The 15454-nt window shown below is 41.7% G+C and overlaps 3 protein-coding genes across 6 annotated transcripts; 2 read left to right on the plus strand and 1 right to left on the minus strand.

Annotated features, from left to right (window-relative positions):
• The first annotated feature begins 120 nt into the window (after positions 1 to 120).
• LOC111595060 (histone acetyltransferase KAT2A) lies at positions 121 to 3012 on the plus strand. The gene is made up of 3 exons (XM_023308615.2): positions 121 to 1553; positions 1614 to 2266; positions 2335 to 3012. Exons 1-3 carry the CDS (start codon positions 304 to 306, stop codon positions 2862 to 2864), a joined length of 2433 nt encoding a protein of 810 aa, XP_023164383.1. The 5' UTR covers positions 121 to 303; the 3' UTR covers positions 2865 to 3012.
• A 1373-nt stretch (positions 3013 to 4385) lies between these two features.
• On the minus strand, positions 4386 to 8806 carry LOC111595140 (protein LSM14 homolog B). 4 transcript variants are annotated; one of them, XM_023308714.2, is made up of 7 exons: positions 8285 to 8806; positions 6834 to 7298; positions 6191 to 6714; positions 5848 to 6066; positions 5430 to 5659; positions 5010 to 5365; positions 4386 to 4940 (listed from the first exon to the last, which is right to left on the minus strand). In XM_023308714.2, exons 1-7 carry the CDS (start codon positions 8403 to 8405, stop codon positions 4933 to 4935), a joined length of 1923 nt encoding a protein of 640 aa, XP_023164482.1. In that variant the 5' UTR covers positions 8406 to 8806; the 3' UTR covers positions 4386 to 4932. The 4 variants fall into 4 exon arrangements, with proteins under 4 accessions (XP_023164482.1, XP_023164481.1, XP_023164480.1 ...); XM_023308713.2 differs by having other exon boundaries at positions 5848 to 6069; XM_023308712.2 differs by having other exon boundaries at positions 6191 to 6726.
• Positions 8807 to 8868: 62 nt separating this feature from the next.
• Positions 8869 to 15274, plus strand: LOC111595139 (citron Rho-interacting kinase). The gene is made up of 8 exons (XM_023308710.2): positions 8869 to 8936; positions 9014 to 9485; positions 9543 to 9781; positions 9857 to 10207; positions 10361 to 11737; positions 11800 to 13296; positions 13354 to 13549; positions 13614 to 15274. The coding sequence occupies exons 2-8, from the start codon at positions 9224 to 9226 to the stop codon at positions 15203 to 15205; spliced, it is 5514 nt and encodes a 1837-aa protein (XP_023164478.2). The 5' UTR covers positions 8869 to 8936; positions 9014 to 9223; the 3' UTR covers positions 15206 to 15274.
• Positions 15275 to 15454: the final 180 nt, after the last annotated feature.

The raw sequence follows: 15454 nt of genomic DNA on the forward strand, positions 1-15454 counted from the left end.
CACTTGTTCCGGCTCATTTCTTAGATTCATATCGATTCCATAATCATTTATATGTAAGCAGCAGTGTGTTTGATTTAAAAAAAACATAAGCTTAATTAAGTTAATTTATTAAGCATGTTGCAATCTAAAAATAAAACAACAAGCCAATTGAGGTACATCGAACAATGATTCAAAAGTTGATTAATTTCGCCATCCCTTGAAAATGTATTATTTCATCATCCCTCGTCAGCATTTTCGCAGATTGTGAAATTAAAATATAAATAACAAGCTTTTTAAAGAAATCCTAACAAACTGCAACTAGGCATGTCTGGCGGACCAGCAATAACGCTCAAAAGCCAACCAATAGATGGTAACAATAGCAATAGCGGAAATGCTGCTGCACAGCAGCAACAATCTGGAAACAATGCAGCAGCAGCAGCGTCTTCATCGTCCTCATCCCAGGCATCAAGTGGCACTGTGCCACCAGCTCAGGAGGGGACGCGGCAAAGTAGTCTGCAGCGTATACAGCAGCGCAAGCAAAAGGTATTCAATCTGCCCGAAGCGCAGAAACTCGCCAAATTATCCATGTATTCGGCGTGCCAATTCGAGGGTTGCCGTTGCACTGGATGGAAGACTCCCCAGGAGAACAGGCATCGAGACGTCGAGTCCTCCTATTGTCCGGAACCGAGTGAAGAGTGTCGTAATGCCAGCTGTCGTCATCCGCTCCGTTCTCACATTTCCCATCTCACTGAGATTTCAAGGACAAGCATGGACGACCTTTTAGGCGCAATCATTGACATGGAAAATCTGTTCATGTCCATGCAACGTGTTGAAGATGAGGATACTAAGAAGGTATATTTGTATCTATTCAGGTTGCTGCGACAATGTGTGCTAACACGTCAGCAGGCCGTTATTCGCGGCCCTTTGGGCGACCCTCCATTCGAGTCACCGTGCATAACGAAGGCTGTTTTATCCTTGGTCTTCTACAAGTACAACCACTTGAACCCGACTGAACTGCAGACTATGACCGAGGTGGCCAAAACCTTTTTAAATTTTCTCAATCATTATAACTTTGAGTCACCCTCCGCCCGACGCGGCGATGCAACATTGACGCACGACGATGCGTCGACCTACAAGATCAATTACACGCGTTGGCTTGTATTTTGCCATGTGCCCGCCTTTTGCAATTCCCTGAGACAATTTGAGACATCTCTCGTATTTGGACGCACTCTACTGCGAACAGTTTTTCAAAATATGTCGCAGCAGCTAAAAAAGAAATGCATTTCGGAACGTGACCGCTTTCCTGAAGATAAACGATCGATCATTACGCAAATGCCAAAGTTTTTGGAGGCACTAAGAGCTGAGTTGCTGAAAGATGATTCGCCCATATGGGATTCGACATATAGGCCACCGAATTCATTTGTCATGCAACAAAGGAAGCGGCACCAAGAAGTGGCACCACCAGCCACCATTTCGGCTGCTGGTGCAGCTGCTACCAGTAGTAGCAAACGCTCAACTGTGGGAGAACCTGCTCACAAGAGGGTCAAAAAGGAAGTTGCGGAACGGGTCGTCAGGTTAGTTCCCTCCATATCAAAGTCCTCTTTGTATTAATTTCGGTTTATGTCGTTCTCTAGTGAAAACCTGGATGACCTACCAACTGACGTAGTTATGCGTGCTATGAAGTCCGTTTCGGAATCGAAGACAACAAATAAATCAGAAATCTTATTTCCCGTTAATGTGTCGCGCGATGAGAATGTCAAAGCCGAAGAGCAAAAGCGAGCAATTGAGTTTCACGTGGTCGGAAATTCGCTAACCAAGTCTGTTGACAAGCAGACTATCCTTTGGCTGCTTGGGCTGCAGCTTGTATTTGCTTATCAGCTGCCCGAGATGCCGCGTGAATACATAAGCCAATTGGTATTCGACACGAAACACAAAACCTTGGCATTGATCAAAGAAAATCAGCCAATAGGCGGCATCTGTTTTCGTCCATTTCCCACTCAGGGCTTCACAGAGATTGTCTTCTGTGCAGTGACAATGGCGGAGCAAGTGAAAGGTTATGGAACCCATCTGATGAATCACCTAAAGGATTACAGCATACAACGTGGCATTAAACATCTGCTTACTTTTGCCGATTGCGATGCCATCGGCTATTTCAAAAAGCAAGGCTTCTCCAAGGACATTAAATTGGCACGTCCCGTCTATGCGGGCTATATCAAGGAGTATGACAGTGCAACATTAATGCATTGTGAACTACATCCAAGCATTGTGAACACACAATTTATTGCCGGTCAGTTAGCTTCCTACGATCCTCAACTGATTACTAATTAACAAAAGTACTTTATGTTCACTTTCCAGTTATTCGCAATCAAAGTGAGATCCTTAAAGAGCTCATTGCACAGCGACATAATGAAGTCCAAAAAGTTAGAACTGGCTTAACGTGCTTCAAAGAGGGATTGCCATCTATACCGGTTGAGTCCATACCTGGCCTTAGAGAAATCGGTTGGAAGCCGCAAATGCGTCCAGTACGTGCGTCTCGTCCACTGGAAGAATCTACAGATCCTGAGAAACTTGCAACCCAATTTGCATCTGTCTTACAATCTGTACGTCAGCACACCACAGCTTGGCCCTTCCTTCGACCGGTTACTGCTGCCGAGGTGCCTGATTACTACGATCACATCAAGTACCCCATGGACCTGAAGACAATGGGCGAACGCTTGAAGAAGGGATATTATCAAACACGTCGCTTGTTTATGGCCGATATGGCTCGTATTTTCTCCAATTGTCGCTTCTACAACTCACCAGATACCGAGTATTATCGTTGTGCCAATTCTCTGGAACGTTATTTTCAAACCAAGATGCGTGAACTGGGATTGTGGGATAAATGATCTGACGATCCTACTTCCATTGCATGAACTGAATAAATTATTTATTTCCTATCATATCTATAAACCAATATATGACATTATTTATATTTCAGTTTCCACGAAGCTAAACGTTTGCAACTCTATTCCCAAGTTATTAATAAAATATTTAAAGGAAAACTTTCATTCTCTTTTATTTTTGGAAAGTAAAATCCTATTGAAAATATTATAACAAAAAAAAAGAAAAGAAAGATAACTTAAAATGGACTGAAATAAATATGTATTAATTCGCCTTTTATCAATAATGCATCGTTAGTTTAAAGATAAATCTAATTCGATTATTGTAATTAGTTTAAGTTCGATTTCAGTACTTTTTGATGCCAATTATCTCATTTAAAACATACCCATACTTTATCCAAGAATGCAATTTAGAGAACTTAGTATATCTTGGCAGAAACAGTTAATCTATTGCAAAATATGACTTGCTTAATTTCTTATAAGCGACATACACATACATAATCATATATATTTATTACAATTTCATACAGGATTTGTGCTCAACATAGTAGTGTGTCCATTCTATATATATATAAGAAAAGGAAAAAATTAATGAAAATAGAACCCATAGTGCTCTAAGGGGGAAAAGTATAACTCGGTCAGTTATTTTGCTCTGAATTTAATATGAATTATATGGCTTATTTATATGAAACATTTACAAAAAACATTTTTGATATACAATCCGTGGAGTATTGTTGTAATATCTCCATTCAATTCCAGCTACTCGAATACAAATGTAAAGTAAAATGTAAACTTTAAAATAAATTTCTTTTAAAAATTAGATCATAAATCGGAATCTTACGCGAACATCCACGCACAATGCGTACGGCTAACTCCTTAAACTATAAAACTGTAGTATAATGAGATATTGTGCATTCCTGGGTGACAGAATATGTTTTTTTCATTTTCTTATTTTCTCAATTGTTTTCAAGGCTGCAAGCTAAATACATAGTTGGTTGGTTGGTGTAGACATATTTAAGTAGCGTAATTAAAAATATATTTTTTAGCTCCCCCAAACACATGAAACGCATTCAACTACACACTATATATATATTAAGAACGTTTTCGGCTAGACACTGAAAAAATTACCGAAAAATTGATCTAATCTCTGAAAGACACGCTATAATTGTTCTGAATTTTTGTTATGCCTTTTTTATAAACAATAAGTTTAAGTAAATTTATTTGTTGCCCACACTACTGCTGATAGGTGACTTATTTCTTTACAATTTTTAGATTTATTTTTTGTGTTCAATATATGTACGTGTTGCTGCTAATTTATATATATATATATATATATATATATATATATATATACATATATGTATATATATATGCATGTATTTCCATTTTCTCCATCATTAAAATTGTTCTTAAAAAAGTTTAAATGCTAGTAACGCTTTGAATTAATTTATTTATGATGTCTGCCCACATTAAGTATAGCTGTAGACCTTTTTGTTTGGTTTTTAAAATATAAACATGTGAATTGCGTTTTGTTTTTATTAATGTTGGGAATTCCATGGATTTAATTGTTTCTTTCCTTTAATTTCATAATTTGCGACTCCTAGAGTTTTTTTTCGTTTTAACTTTTCATAGACTTATGCTTAATGTTTGTTTTCTTCACATTTATTACTAAATATATGTAGAGGTGTGTATGTTCTCTCACTATAATCAAGTGCTGCCTCGCTATTGGCGTTTTAGCATGCCATTTACACAAAATACCTATCCATATGGCTGCTGAACGCTCGCGGATCATATATAATTAATAGCTAAGCAACACGGTGGGCGGGCAGAGAGTGCGCGCAGGACGTCATGAGCGTTACAACACTAAGTAAAATTTTACAATTATTTTGTTTTATGCCATTAGTTCCATAACTCGATTCTTCATGATGATAAGAGCCTTTTTGTCGTCGATCGGTCGCTTGATTGGGTTGCATTCGGGTTACTAGCTTTGCAATGAGTAGGACTTTTGTTTCTTTTTTTTTTCTTTCTTTTTCATTTTTGTAAAGTTCGGCAAGGATTCTCCACTTGTGCGACATTATTGAGCTGAAATATACATATAAATCAAGAGTCAAATATTAAGTACTTAAACAGGCTGGGCAAATGGACACTTACAAACTGCCGCCACCTGTTGCGTCTGCTCTGCGAGCGTAGACGTGGCTGTCTTCGTTGTTGCGGCATTGGATGCCGTGGTGTCCGTGGTGTTGCCTGTACCGGCAGCACTTCCTGCATTGTTGGCAGCTTTCAGAGCTGCGGCTGCGCTGCCATTTCCATTGGTTATGTTGCTCTGGCGATTGCCGCCATTATTGTTACGATTGTTGCTGCGGTTACGATAGTTGCCGCCGCCTCCGCCCATGCGATAGTTGTTGCGATTATAGCCAGGTGCACCGCCATAGCCAGTATTCATACCACCATTACCGGCACCGCCCATCGTATTGCCATTATTATAATAATGGTTGCGCCCTCGGTAGCTATTAAATGAATTAATTAATAATTAGCTTTCTGGCGATAAGGTTGAGCAATGCATTAACTCACCTGCCACGTCTGGTGGAGGAGACGCCGAACGTCTCGGTATTTAATTTACGCTCCTGACGCCAGTCATTCTTCTTATTCTTACTGCGATCCTGAGCAGCCTCGCACGAGATGTTGTCAAAGAACGATTTGGTCTTATCATAGCCAATATGAACGTCCTCATCTTCAGGCTCATGATCGCCAGCGCCAGTTTCGTTGCCAGAGTCGTCTTTCTTATCGGTCTCACCATTTAACTGTGCAAAGTTCAACAAAATTAACAATTTAAAATCTAATATATCTTAGTATGTATGTTTGATGCATTGTGTAAGTTGTGTGTAAATTGTTCTTGAAATAATTAAAAAAATAATATCAAGTTAACTGGACTACAGTTCAGATGATTCCAAATGAGGCAGAAAACGAAAATAAACAAACAAACTTATACCTGATCAGTAGTGGTGGAAGTTGTTGTTGTTGTTGTGGCTGTTGTTGTGGCTGTTGTTGTAGCTGTGGTTTTGTTGTTGGGTTCATCGCCCACCTTGAGTTTCGCCAGCTGAGAACGTAGCTCCTCGAACTTATTGTTGGCCTGCTCGAAGTCAAAGTCACCCTCAAATTTGATCTTGTTACGAGGCTTATTTTGATTAGCCGATTGTGGACGATAGCCCTGCTGATAAACAAGCAAATTTCAATATAAATATGAATACCGAATGGAAAAACAATATACAATATGTAAACTGGGGTCAGCTCACTTTTGAATGATTTACATTTATTCTATTGCTAAAATTTACCTGATTTGGTCGCATTGGCCCACGTGTACCCATGCCGCGATTTCCGCGCATCATCATATTATTCGGATTCTGTGGTCCGCCACGATGCATATTCCATGCACCGTTTCCACCACCTCCGCGTTGCTGCATAGCACCACCGCCAGTTCCCCCACGGTTACGTTGATTATTATAGTTATTGTAATTGTTGTTGTCCATTTGACGACCAGAATCACGGCGATCACGCTGATGCTGCTGCTGGTGGGGATGATTGTAAAAATCGTTATTGTGGTTGTGGTTGTTCCTCTGATTCTGCTGCATATTGGGTCCTCCTCTCTGCTGCTGTTGTTGCTGCTGCTGATGGTTTTGGCGCTTATGACCGGCATCGCGCGCATTACCACCTCCACCGCCGCCGAGAGCTTGTGCAGAGTTTTGCTGCTGCTGATGTAGCTGCTGCTGTTGCTGGGAGTGCTGCTGGGTCATGTCGGCCGTTGGACTGATAATGAGGCTAATAGGCGTTGTGGAACGCGAAGCGCTCGCTAGCATATCTAAAACGGAAACTTTACATATAGACAGGAAAACGTGCATATATGTTTATACATTAATGATGTGTATGTGTGTGGGTGTGAGTACGGGTGTGATGTATGTGTGTGTGACTAAAACTTACTTTGTTTTGGCTGCTGCTGAGGCTTCGGTTGCTGCTGCTGCTGCTGATTACCACCTATATTCATGAACGGTCCTCCACTGCCTGTTGCGCCGGCACCTGGTGCCAAAGAGCCTGGGCCTAGACTGGGTGCTCCCAAGGCACCAAATGGATTGCCATTTCCAAAACCAGTACCAGGTGCTCCAGGTGCACCTCCACTACCACCAGTCATCGATGGACCAGTATGTTGCTGTTGTTGCTGCTGTTGTTGTTGTGGCGCATTCATTGGGAAATGCTGTGGCATTACCTGAGGCCCATTCTGCAATTGTGCTTGCATGATAGCCGGATCATTATGGTGCGGCAGCGTATGGTTGTTCACAACACGAATGTCTTTGATATCGGAGCCGCGAAATAGGATATAATCGTAGATCTGCGACTGCGGTGCTATTTGAAACTGCGTATCACGATCCTCCGTGCCAAAGGAGCGCACTATTTACAAAAACAACAACAGGAAAAAAGTTATATTATATGTATAACCTCAATGTCTGTAAAGTTGTAAATACTTGTAAGTATATAAGTTCTATGTATTTTCAATATAAAGCATGGTAAAAGAGTATACTTATTCATACATATGTTTGAATATAATAAAATGCAAAAACGCGGTAAGATATGTGGACAAATTCATATCGAAAGTACAGTTTGGTAACTTGTAAAATTACAAAATATGAATGTTTAATTATGTGATAGGTCAACATTCTCTGGCGTGAGAATTATCCCTTAGTCTACTTTATTCAAAGTCTATGCTAACAACGGTACTCGCTGCCACATAATCCGTTAATTGGCCCTGGCGCCAAAAATTGGTTTTGCCAGAGAAATTACGAACACATGTAAAAATCTCTATCTGACTAACACATGTATTTATTTTGATGTAAATCTTTACACACACATGGTCGTACATATAGGTACATGCATTATATGTATGTGTATGTACATGTACTTTTATATGTATGTCATTTTGCGCGTGCATGGGGATGCAAAAGCAACACTGTACAACCCGAAGCTCTATCTGTGCCGACAGCATCTGAGCTTCGCAAACATGACAAACAAAAAGCACAAGAGAGAGAGCGAGAGAGAGGAGAAAAAGCGAGAGAGTGGGAGAGCGAGTTGAATACTGCCGAGTGTGTGTCTGCCCGCTCTTTGCGCGATGAGCAGCAAATTACTGTAAAAACTAACTGAAGCAACCAAAAACGTGAACAAAAAAATTTCAAAGAAACCATTTTCTTTTTAGCACCCGCCTTTGCATTTTACCGTTTTAGTTTTACAGCACAGATTACGTTGTGCACATACATACTTACATACATCTATGTACATGCAAGTCTGTCCACATTTATAAAAGGAAAATAACACAAATGTGTGGGCATTCGTATGTATATACATATATATGCACAAACATGTACATTTGGTATATTACTTACCACTCGATAGGGCAATTGTACACTCCTGTGGATCCACCGTATATAAGCGGCCTTCATATCTAATGTCAGCTTTCGAAATTAGGCTGATCTTTGAGCCCAATTCCGGTAATCCCCCACTCATTTTCGATTCTGACTGTATCACTGTATGACCCGCGTATCAATCCAAATATATTTAATTCACCAGTTTTTACCAAAAAATGTTTCTGCTTATGGCCGACAATTGTCGACGAATAGAATAATCAAGTAAAGCAAACAATTATAGCGAGCGCGACGTTGCCCCGTTTGCGAGCGAGTGTTGCCTGCTGCGCTGCAGTTTCAACCTTTCGACGTTGACAAGCACGCAATAACTTTCTTTTTCCAGAGCAAATGTTTAACTTTCAATAGGCAGATTTTCAATACAATGGATATGGAGCACAATTTGAAAATTATATCAAATCAAATGGATAAATTAGTAAAAATGTTAAATTTTTTGCAATTCGTAATGTGGAAAATTTTTTCACCTTCCGTCTGCAAAAACCTACCCGTCGAAAGTGGAAGATATTCGTACGAGCAAGAGTACTCGCTACCAAATACAGTGTTGTTAAACGGCGAAAACTGGGGATGCATAACATAAAATGATTACACACCATTTACATATTGATGATAATATTTTGTAAGCTAAACATAAATAGGTTGCATTTTTAAAAACAACAGATTATTAATGGTTTTTCAATAATTACTTATAAATAGCTCATAATCAAAATATAATCACCTACACAAAATTACTTTACAAGCGACAACACTGGCTGATGAGCATGCAACCCTGCGTTTGTCACCGCGTTTAACATTCAAAACGTTCGATTCTTAACAACGCGTCGCTTGATTTTTGTCGACGGCATCAGCTAAGTAAACACTTTGCATGTAGCTATTAAAATATTGTTTAACTACACACAAATCAATATGCCGCCACAACGCGAGCCAATTAGTGTGCGTACTACGCGACTCAACAATCTAATACTTGGTAAAGGAGTTGGCGCCGTGCAAAAATCTTCAACAAGCGCTTTGAGACGAAGCGTTGTGCCTTTAAATACCGCAAGTGCAGCTGTCGCAGAGGCCATCTGTCGGGAGGGTTTGCTAGACGCATTCTGCCTGCTGTATAATGAGTGCGACAAAGAGACTCTTAAGAAGCGCGACCGCAACATAGCCGAATTTGTAAATAAATGTAAGTTCTCTATTTAGATAAATTTGGTATACCATTTATAACGCTTTGCTGCTCCAGTTCGTCCTATTGTTGAGGAAACGCGCCAGCTGCGCGTAAACGCCGATGATTTTGTTATCAAGGCCCTCATTGGCAAAGGCTATTTCGGCAATGTCCATTTGGTACTCGAGCGCCAAACATCCGATGTTTATGCCATGAAAAAGATCAAGAAATCGATGGTGACCACATCGCAAGTAGAACGCGATATAATGTCTCAACGTAACTCTGAGTGGTTGACCAATTTACAGTATGCTTTCCAGGTAAGTTTCTTTCTAACAATGATTTATATATATACATATATATATATATATATATATATTGGATAACGTTCGCAGGACAATGATAACCTGTATTTGATCATGGAATATCTCCCAGGAGGCGACCTTCTGAGCCTAATGTCACGTCACGGTCCATTTGACGAGGATATGGCTCGTTTTTATTTGGCCGAGCTAACGCTGGCTCTCCATACTCTGCATACCATGGGTTATGTCCATCGAGACATAAAACCAGAAAACATTTTAATCGATCGGTTTGGTCACATCAAATTGGCTGACTTTGGCAATGCAGCTGCCTTGGACCGAGATGGTCATGTATTAAGTCTATCGCCAGTTGGTACACCAGACTATATAGCACCGGAGCTTTTACAAACCATATCAACGTATAAGCTATCAAAATCTATGCATGACGTGAGTGCGACTGTATGATTCATATGATTTAATGCAACTGCAAATGAAATATGAAGGATTATAATCTTGGCTTAAGAAAAGATTTGTCATATTTCAGTTGCGAGTATGTTTAGTGCATCCCTTTGTAAATTAACTCTTTAATTTATTAAACAGGTAAGCTGCGATTATTGGTCCATGGGTATAATTGGCTATGAGCTCATATGTGAGATAACGCCATTCCATGAGGATAACGTACACGAAACATATTCAAAAATACTTTCTCACTGCGAGGATAGCCGTTTGAAGAAAATAGTTAGCTTTCCCAGTGATCTGAAGATTTCAAGTAATTTGAAACATTTGATCGGGTCGTTGGTCACCAATCCAACGAATCGTCTTTCGTACGAGCAGATTGTTAAACATCCATTCTTCGAAAGCATCCAGTGGAGTACAGTTCGTTCGCAGGTGCCTCCTATAATACCTACAATTAAGTCGGACGACGATATATCCAACTTCGAGGACGGAATACGGCATAAAGCGCGACGTGAACCGCAAACCAAAAAGTCATTGACTTCGAACATGAAGTCTAATGATTTTAGTGGCAAGGATTTGCCTTTTATCGGCTACAGTTTTGTTCATTTAGAAAATGATTACAGTACAGCCGATGCTTCGGATACAGTACGCACTAAGCTACAGGAAAAGCTGCGAACTCTGCAACAAAAGTTGAAATCACGTGAAGGGGAAATTCTTAAACTGAAACAGGAATTGGTTAAGGCACAGCAAACTGTTAAGCAGAGTGATGGTTCATCGCAAGTAGTGCTTGAGGCCAAAGTGGAAATCACAAAACTCCAGGACATAATTAAGGAAAAGACCATGGAGCTGGCCAGCTGTAAAACCCAAATCAAAACGTTGCAGAGCTCAGCGAAAATTGACGAAGAAATGTGGTCGAAAAAAGAAGCCACTATCACAGATCTGTTGCGCCTGAATCGACAAAAGTACGAGGAGGCAAAAATTTCATCCGAACAAAGATATGAGAAGCAGCTAGCGGAGAAAAAACAAGAGCTAGCCTGCACGGTGCAAAAGTTGGAGGCTAGAGAGCTAGAATTTCATGCCAAAACTGATGAATGTAAACATCTTCGAGACAAACTGGAGAACTACAAGGATATGCTAAAGCAATTAAAAGAACAGAGCGTTAAAGCCGATACGAATCATGAGAAGCAAAGAAAACATCTAACAGAGACCTATGAACAAAAGCTTTTAGAGCTGCGCCAAAAGCTGCGTGAATCACAGGACACTCACCGTCGCATGACCTTCGAGCTGCAAAATATTCGCACGGAGTTGGATGAATCAATCAGCTCAAGTAAATCAAACCAAGAAGCTAAAAATGCGACAGAGCGCAGCATCGAGGATATACTGCAGCGTCTCAATTGTGAGATAAGCGCAAACAACGAGCTCCGCGCAGCCAAAACTTCTCTAGAGGCGCAGTTAAGTCACACTAAAAAAGAATTTGATGAAGTACAGGCAGAATGTCAGCGTTTGGATCGAGAGCTACAGGTATATCTTGCTTTTAATAAATATTTGAAAACATTTTATTATAATTCTCTTCAATTTTACAGCTGGCTGAGTGTCGTTGCAACTTGGCGGAATCATCGCTCGCATCTCAAGCCTCGCCTTACGAAACGGCGCCTGGTTCTTTGACGGAGCTGCATGCTATTGAGGATCAGCTGCGTGCCGATTTGGTGGCTGCCAAGGATGCTGAATCTGTGCAAAAGACCCGCGCAGATCAGCTTCAGGAACTAGTTTCAAAACTGGAAAGAATGCTCGAACGTTTCAATGAGCAAAGTTTATCGCCCATGAAGGGCCATTCGGGTGCTGCTAACACTGCCGTGGGCGACATGCTCGAGCGTCAGAATGAGAAGCTAGAAGATAAATTAGCTGCAGTGAGAGAACAAATGATTGTAGAACGTCAGGCAGCACGAACGGCCAATTTGTCACTCTGGAAGGTGGAAAAGCAACTGGAGGAGGCGCTTGCAGAGAAGAAGCTGCTTGCACGGCGCATGGAATTGACGGAAGAACGCGTCAAGAAAGCGCAGAATGAACGTGAAGAGGCTCAACGTAAGCAGAAATCCACACAAGATGAGTTCCGTCAGCGTGATGCACGGATTGATGAATTAAAAGCTGAGCTGGCAACCAGCAAGCGAGATGTGCTGAAAGAGCATCGCATGTGGGAGAAAGCTGAGGAGGAGCGCATGAAGTGTAAATCAGAGGTTATCGAGCACTTGGCAAACGTGCACAGGTTGGAACAGCAGGTTAGAGAAGTGCGTCAAAAGCTGAATCAATCTCAGCAGCGTTGCGATGGTCTGGGTCTAGAACAGAAGCGTCTACAGCGTGAACTACAAGAGGAACGGGAACGCAATGCAGCAGCTGGCGAAAGCACTCAAGCCTTGCAGGCGGAGCTGAAGCAGCTGACTGATAATTTCCAACGTCTAAAATACGCATGCAGCATAACTGACAATCAGCTAACGGAGGTGGAGAACATGTTGGAGACGGAGCAAAAGCGAAACAAAACACAGCAAACCCAGCTGGATGCCTGCCATGAAAAATTACGCGAACGTAACGATCAGATTACTCAGCTGCGCAAGGATTTAAATGTGCAGGAGTCCGGCAAGCGTCAAGCTGAGCAGCATGCTAAGATGCTTAGTGTTGAATTGGAAGAGCTTAAGGAGAACTTGAAGCAGCTGCAAATGAAGTTAATCTCACAACAGGGCCAGCTGGTCGAGCAAACGAATGCGCTATTCGGCGCCCAGGAGCGGGCGGATCAGCTGGATGTGCAGAGCGCTAGTTGCCAGGCGCAGAATGCAGACTACGAGCGCGAGTTACTTAGTCTGAAGGAGGAGAATGCTCGCATACTGAGTGAGCTTTTCCACAGCAAGGAGGAGGTGCTGCATTTGCATGACGAGGTCAAGAATCTGCAGGCTGTCCAAACAGGACTCCATACCGAGATCGATGAGCTGCAAAATGCGCTTACCGAAAAGGAACAATTCTATGTGCAGCGAGACATCAAGGCAATGGCTACGCTGGCTCAACACAAGAAACTCATCGACTATCTACAGGTAACTTGACTGTTGAAACTAAAATGATATTTGATAACTAATGCATATTAATTATAGCTTAAAGTGGAGGATTTGTCAGCGAAGAAAAAGAAAACTCTGGCAGATAAAATTTTTGGATCTAACAGCCATGCCAAGGAGAACATATCACCGAATGATGTGGAGTCATCAATACTATATCGTGCCCTGAAAGAGGAACTGCGCCGAGAGCAAAAGCTTTCCAAGATGCTGCAGGAACAGTTGGATCAATTAAATGGTAATAGAAGGTAGAAAAGAAAATGTATACAAAATATAGTAATAACCATTAACTTGTTCTTTAGGCACGGCAACTTTGCGTTCGCCACGTAAGTCAAGCGCAGTCAATGGAGATGCAGATGAGCCTAAGCTGCGCCCAGCTAGTATTGCCACAGTTCCACGATCTCCACGTAAGCAGCCAACGACAATTAAACGATCTGCAAGCCAAACCGATACCAAAGCAAAATTGAAATCGCCACAAACACAGCAGAGCACAAGTGAAGTGACGCATCATCGTTTCGAGTTGGCTTTGCAAGAGTCGAAAGTCGATGCTGCCAATTGTGTGGCCTGTGAACAACCAATTGTGGCCGGTTCTCCTTATTGGCGCTGCAAAGAATGCAAAGATGCATCACATCGCAAATGTCGAGCTAACGTAACTAGCATCTGTGGCAGCTCAATTGTATCGTCTTGCGACGAGGTCAGCGAAACTCGACCAGAGTCGAGCTGTAGCAGCAGCCTGGACACATTGGACAGCGAGAGCAACTGCACAGGAGAGTACATGGGCACACTGGCTTACAATGGCTCACAGAACAATCATAACGGCGAGGTCATTGAGATCAATTGTGCATTCGAGATAGTGGAACAGAAAATCTTACTATTTGGCTGCAACAGCGGTCTGTTTACCTACAATGTGGAGACACAGCGCTTGTTACACATTGCAGGCATCGAGTCGGTTAGCTACGTGTCCATATCGACACGTCTGGCCAAGGCCATGATGGTGGGCGCCAATGGTGAGAAGCTCTACCAGTGCGACTATAGGCAGCTGGAGTCACGCTGCCAAAGCTCGATTCCCTGCAATAAGCCTGTGTTGGAGACCTCTGTAATTGAATTGCCGTTTGCCAATCGTTCAGTGAGTGAAAAATGGAAACTTGTTCAGATTTCAAACGAATCTGAGAATGCCCTCGACTCGGTGGCCATTGCGGCAACATCTACACGTATTGTCATACTGAAATACGATCTTAAGCTGCATAAATTTAAGCCAGTACGTGCATTGGATACGGCGACGCCCGTAACATCCATTTTTTATACACGCCACTCGGCCATCGTCAGCTCGGATAAGTTTTATGAAATCGATCTGGATAACTATGCGGCTGAAGAGTTTGTGGATCTGGCGGATAAGACGCTGCAGCACACATTAAACTGTCAGCCATTTGTAGCTGTACGTATTTCTCGTCAGGAGTTCCTGCTCTGCTTTGCCGAATGCGGCGTCTTTGTCGACGAATTTGGCTGTCGCTCGCGCCCATATGATTTAAATTGGGTTTACGCGCCAACTGGTTTCGCTTACCGGGAGCCATTCCTCTACGTTGCGCACTATCAGTACGTGCAAATAATGCGACTACATCGTTCGTACAGCAAAGAGCTGGCCAATGCGGAAGGCAGCGACTCATCAGAAATGCAACGATTTTACTTGCCGCATTATATGCCTACTCTGTTGACTTCTAGTGGAGAGCGAAATATGTACACTCTATCTATAAATAAGCAAGCTGGCTATCAGCAGATATATCACATAGATGCATTGCGAACCTTCAAAAAGAAGCTCAACGTATCCATGGAGACAATATCCTCGGTGGCAACATCTATAACGCTCGGCTCTGCGATGACAACCGATAGTCTATAAGGCGTACTTAATAAATAATATATCTGCCTGTAAATACATACATGCGTATGTATATAGTATTTAACACAAATTTATATAAACTTAAAAGTCACAAATCATATATTTTATTTTATTGCGATTCCAGCGAGAATAAAGTATTTAAATACATTAGCGGCAAGTTTAAATGTCAAATTTGAGACCACCCTGTGAAAGCTTTATATTTGCCATCGCACCCTGTGAGGCATAACAGTTTTTTTCTTTTGGTTCGTA

This window comes from Drosophila hydei, unplaced genomic scaffold (assembly GCF_003285905.1).
Source record: "Drosophila hydei strain 15085-1641.00,03,60 unplaced genomic scaffold, DhydRS2 tig00000001-arrow-pilon, whole genome shotgun sequence".
Lineage (NCBI taxonomy): Eukaryota > Metazoa > Arthropoda > Insecta > Diptera > Drosophilidae > Drosophila > Drosophila hydei.

Coding starts and splice junctions, on each gene's coding strand:
- LOC111595060 (XM_023308615.2), top strand. CDS start 304: ATGTCTGGCGGACCAGCAATAACGCTCAAAAGCCAACCAATAGATGGT. Junction 1,554..1,613: donor GTTGCGGAACGGGTCGTCAG/GTTAGTTCCCTC, acceptor GTCGTTCTCTAG/TGAAAACCTGGATGACCTAC. Junction 2,267..2,334: donor GAACACACAATTTATTGCCG/GTCAGTTAGCTT, acceptor TTCACTTTCCAG/TTATTCGCAATCAAAGTGAG.
- LOC111595139 (XM_023308710.2), top strand. CDS start 9,224: ATGCCGCCACAACGCGAGCCAATTAGTGTGCGTACTACGCGACTCAAC. Junction 13,297..13,353: donor AACTCATCGACTATCTACAG/GTAACTTGACTG, acceptor TATTAATTATAG/CTTAAAGTGGAGGATTTGTC. Junction 13,550..13,613: donor ACAGTTGGATCAATTAAATG/GTAATAGAAGGT, acceptor CTTGTTCTTTAG/GCACGGCAACTTTGCGTTCG.
- LOC111595140 (XM_023308711.2), bottom strand. CDS start 8,405: ATGAGTGGGGGATTACCGGAATTGGGCTCAAAGATCAGCCTAATTTCG. Junction 6,727..6,833: donor TCAGCAGCAGCCAAAACAAA/GTAAGTTTTAGT, acceptor CTATATGTAAAG/TTTCCGTTTTAGATATGCTA. Junction 6,070..6,190: donor GGCCAATGCGACCAAATCAG/GTAAATTTTAGC, acceptor CTTGTTTATCAG/CAGGGCTATCGTCCACAATC.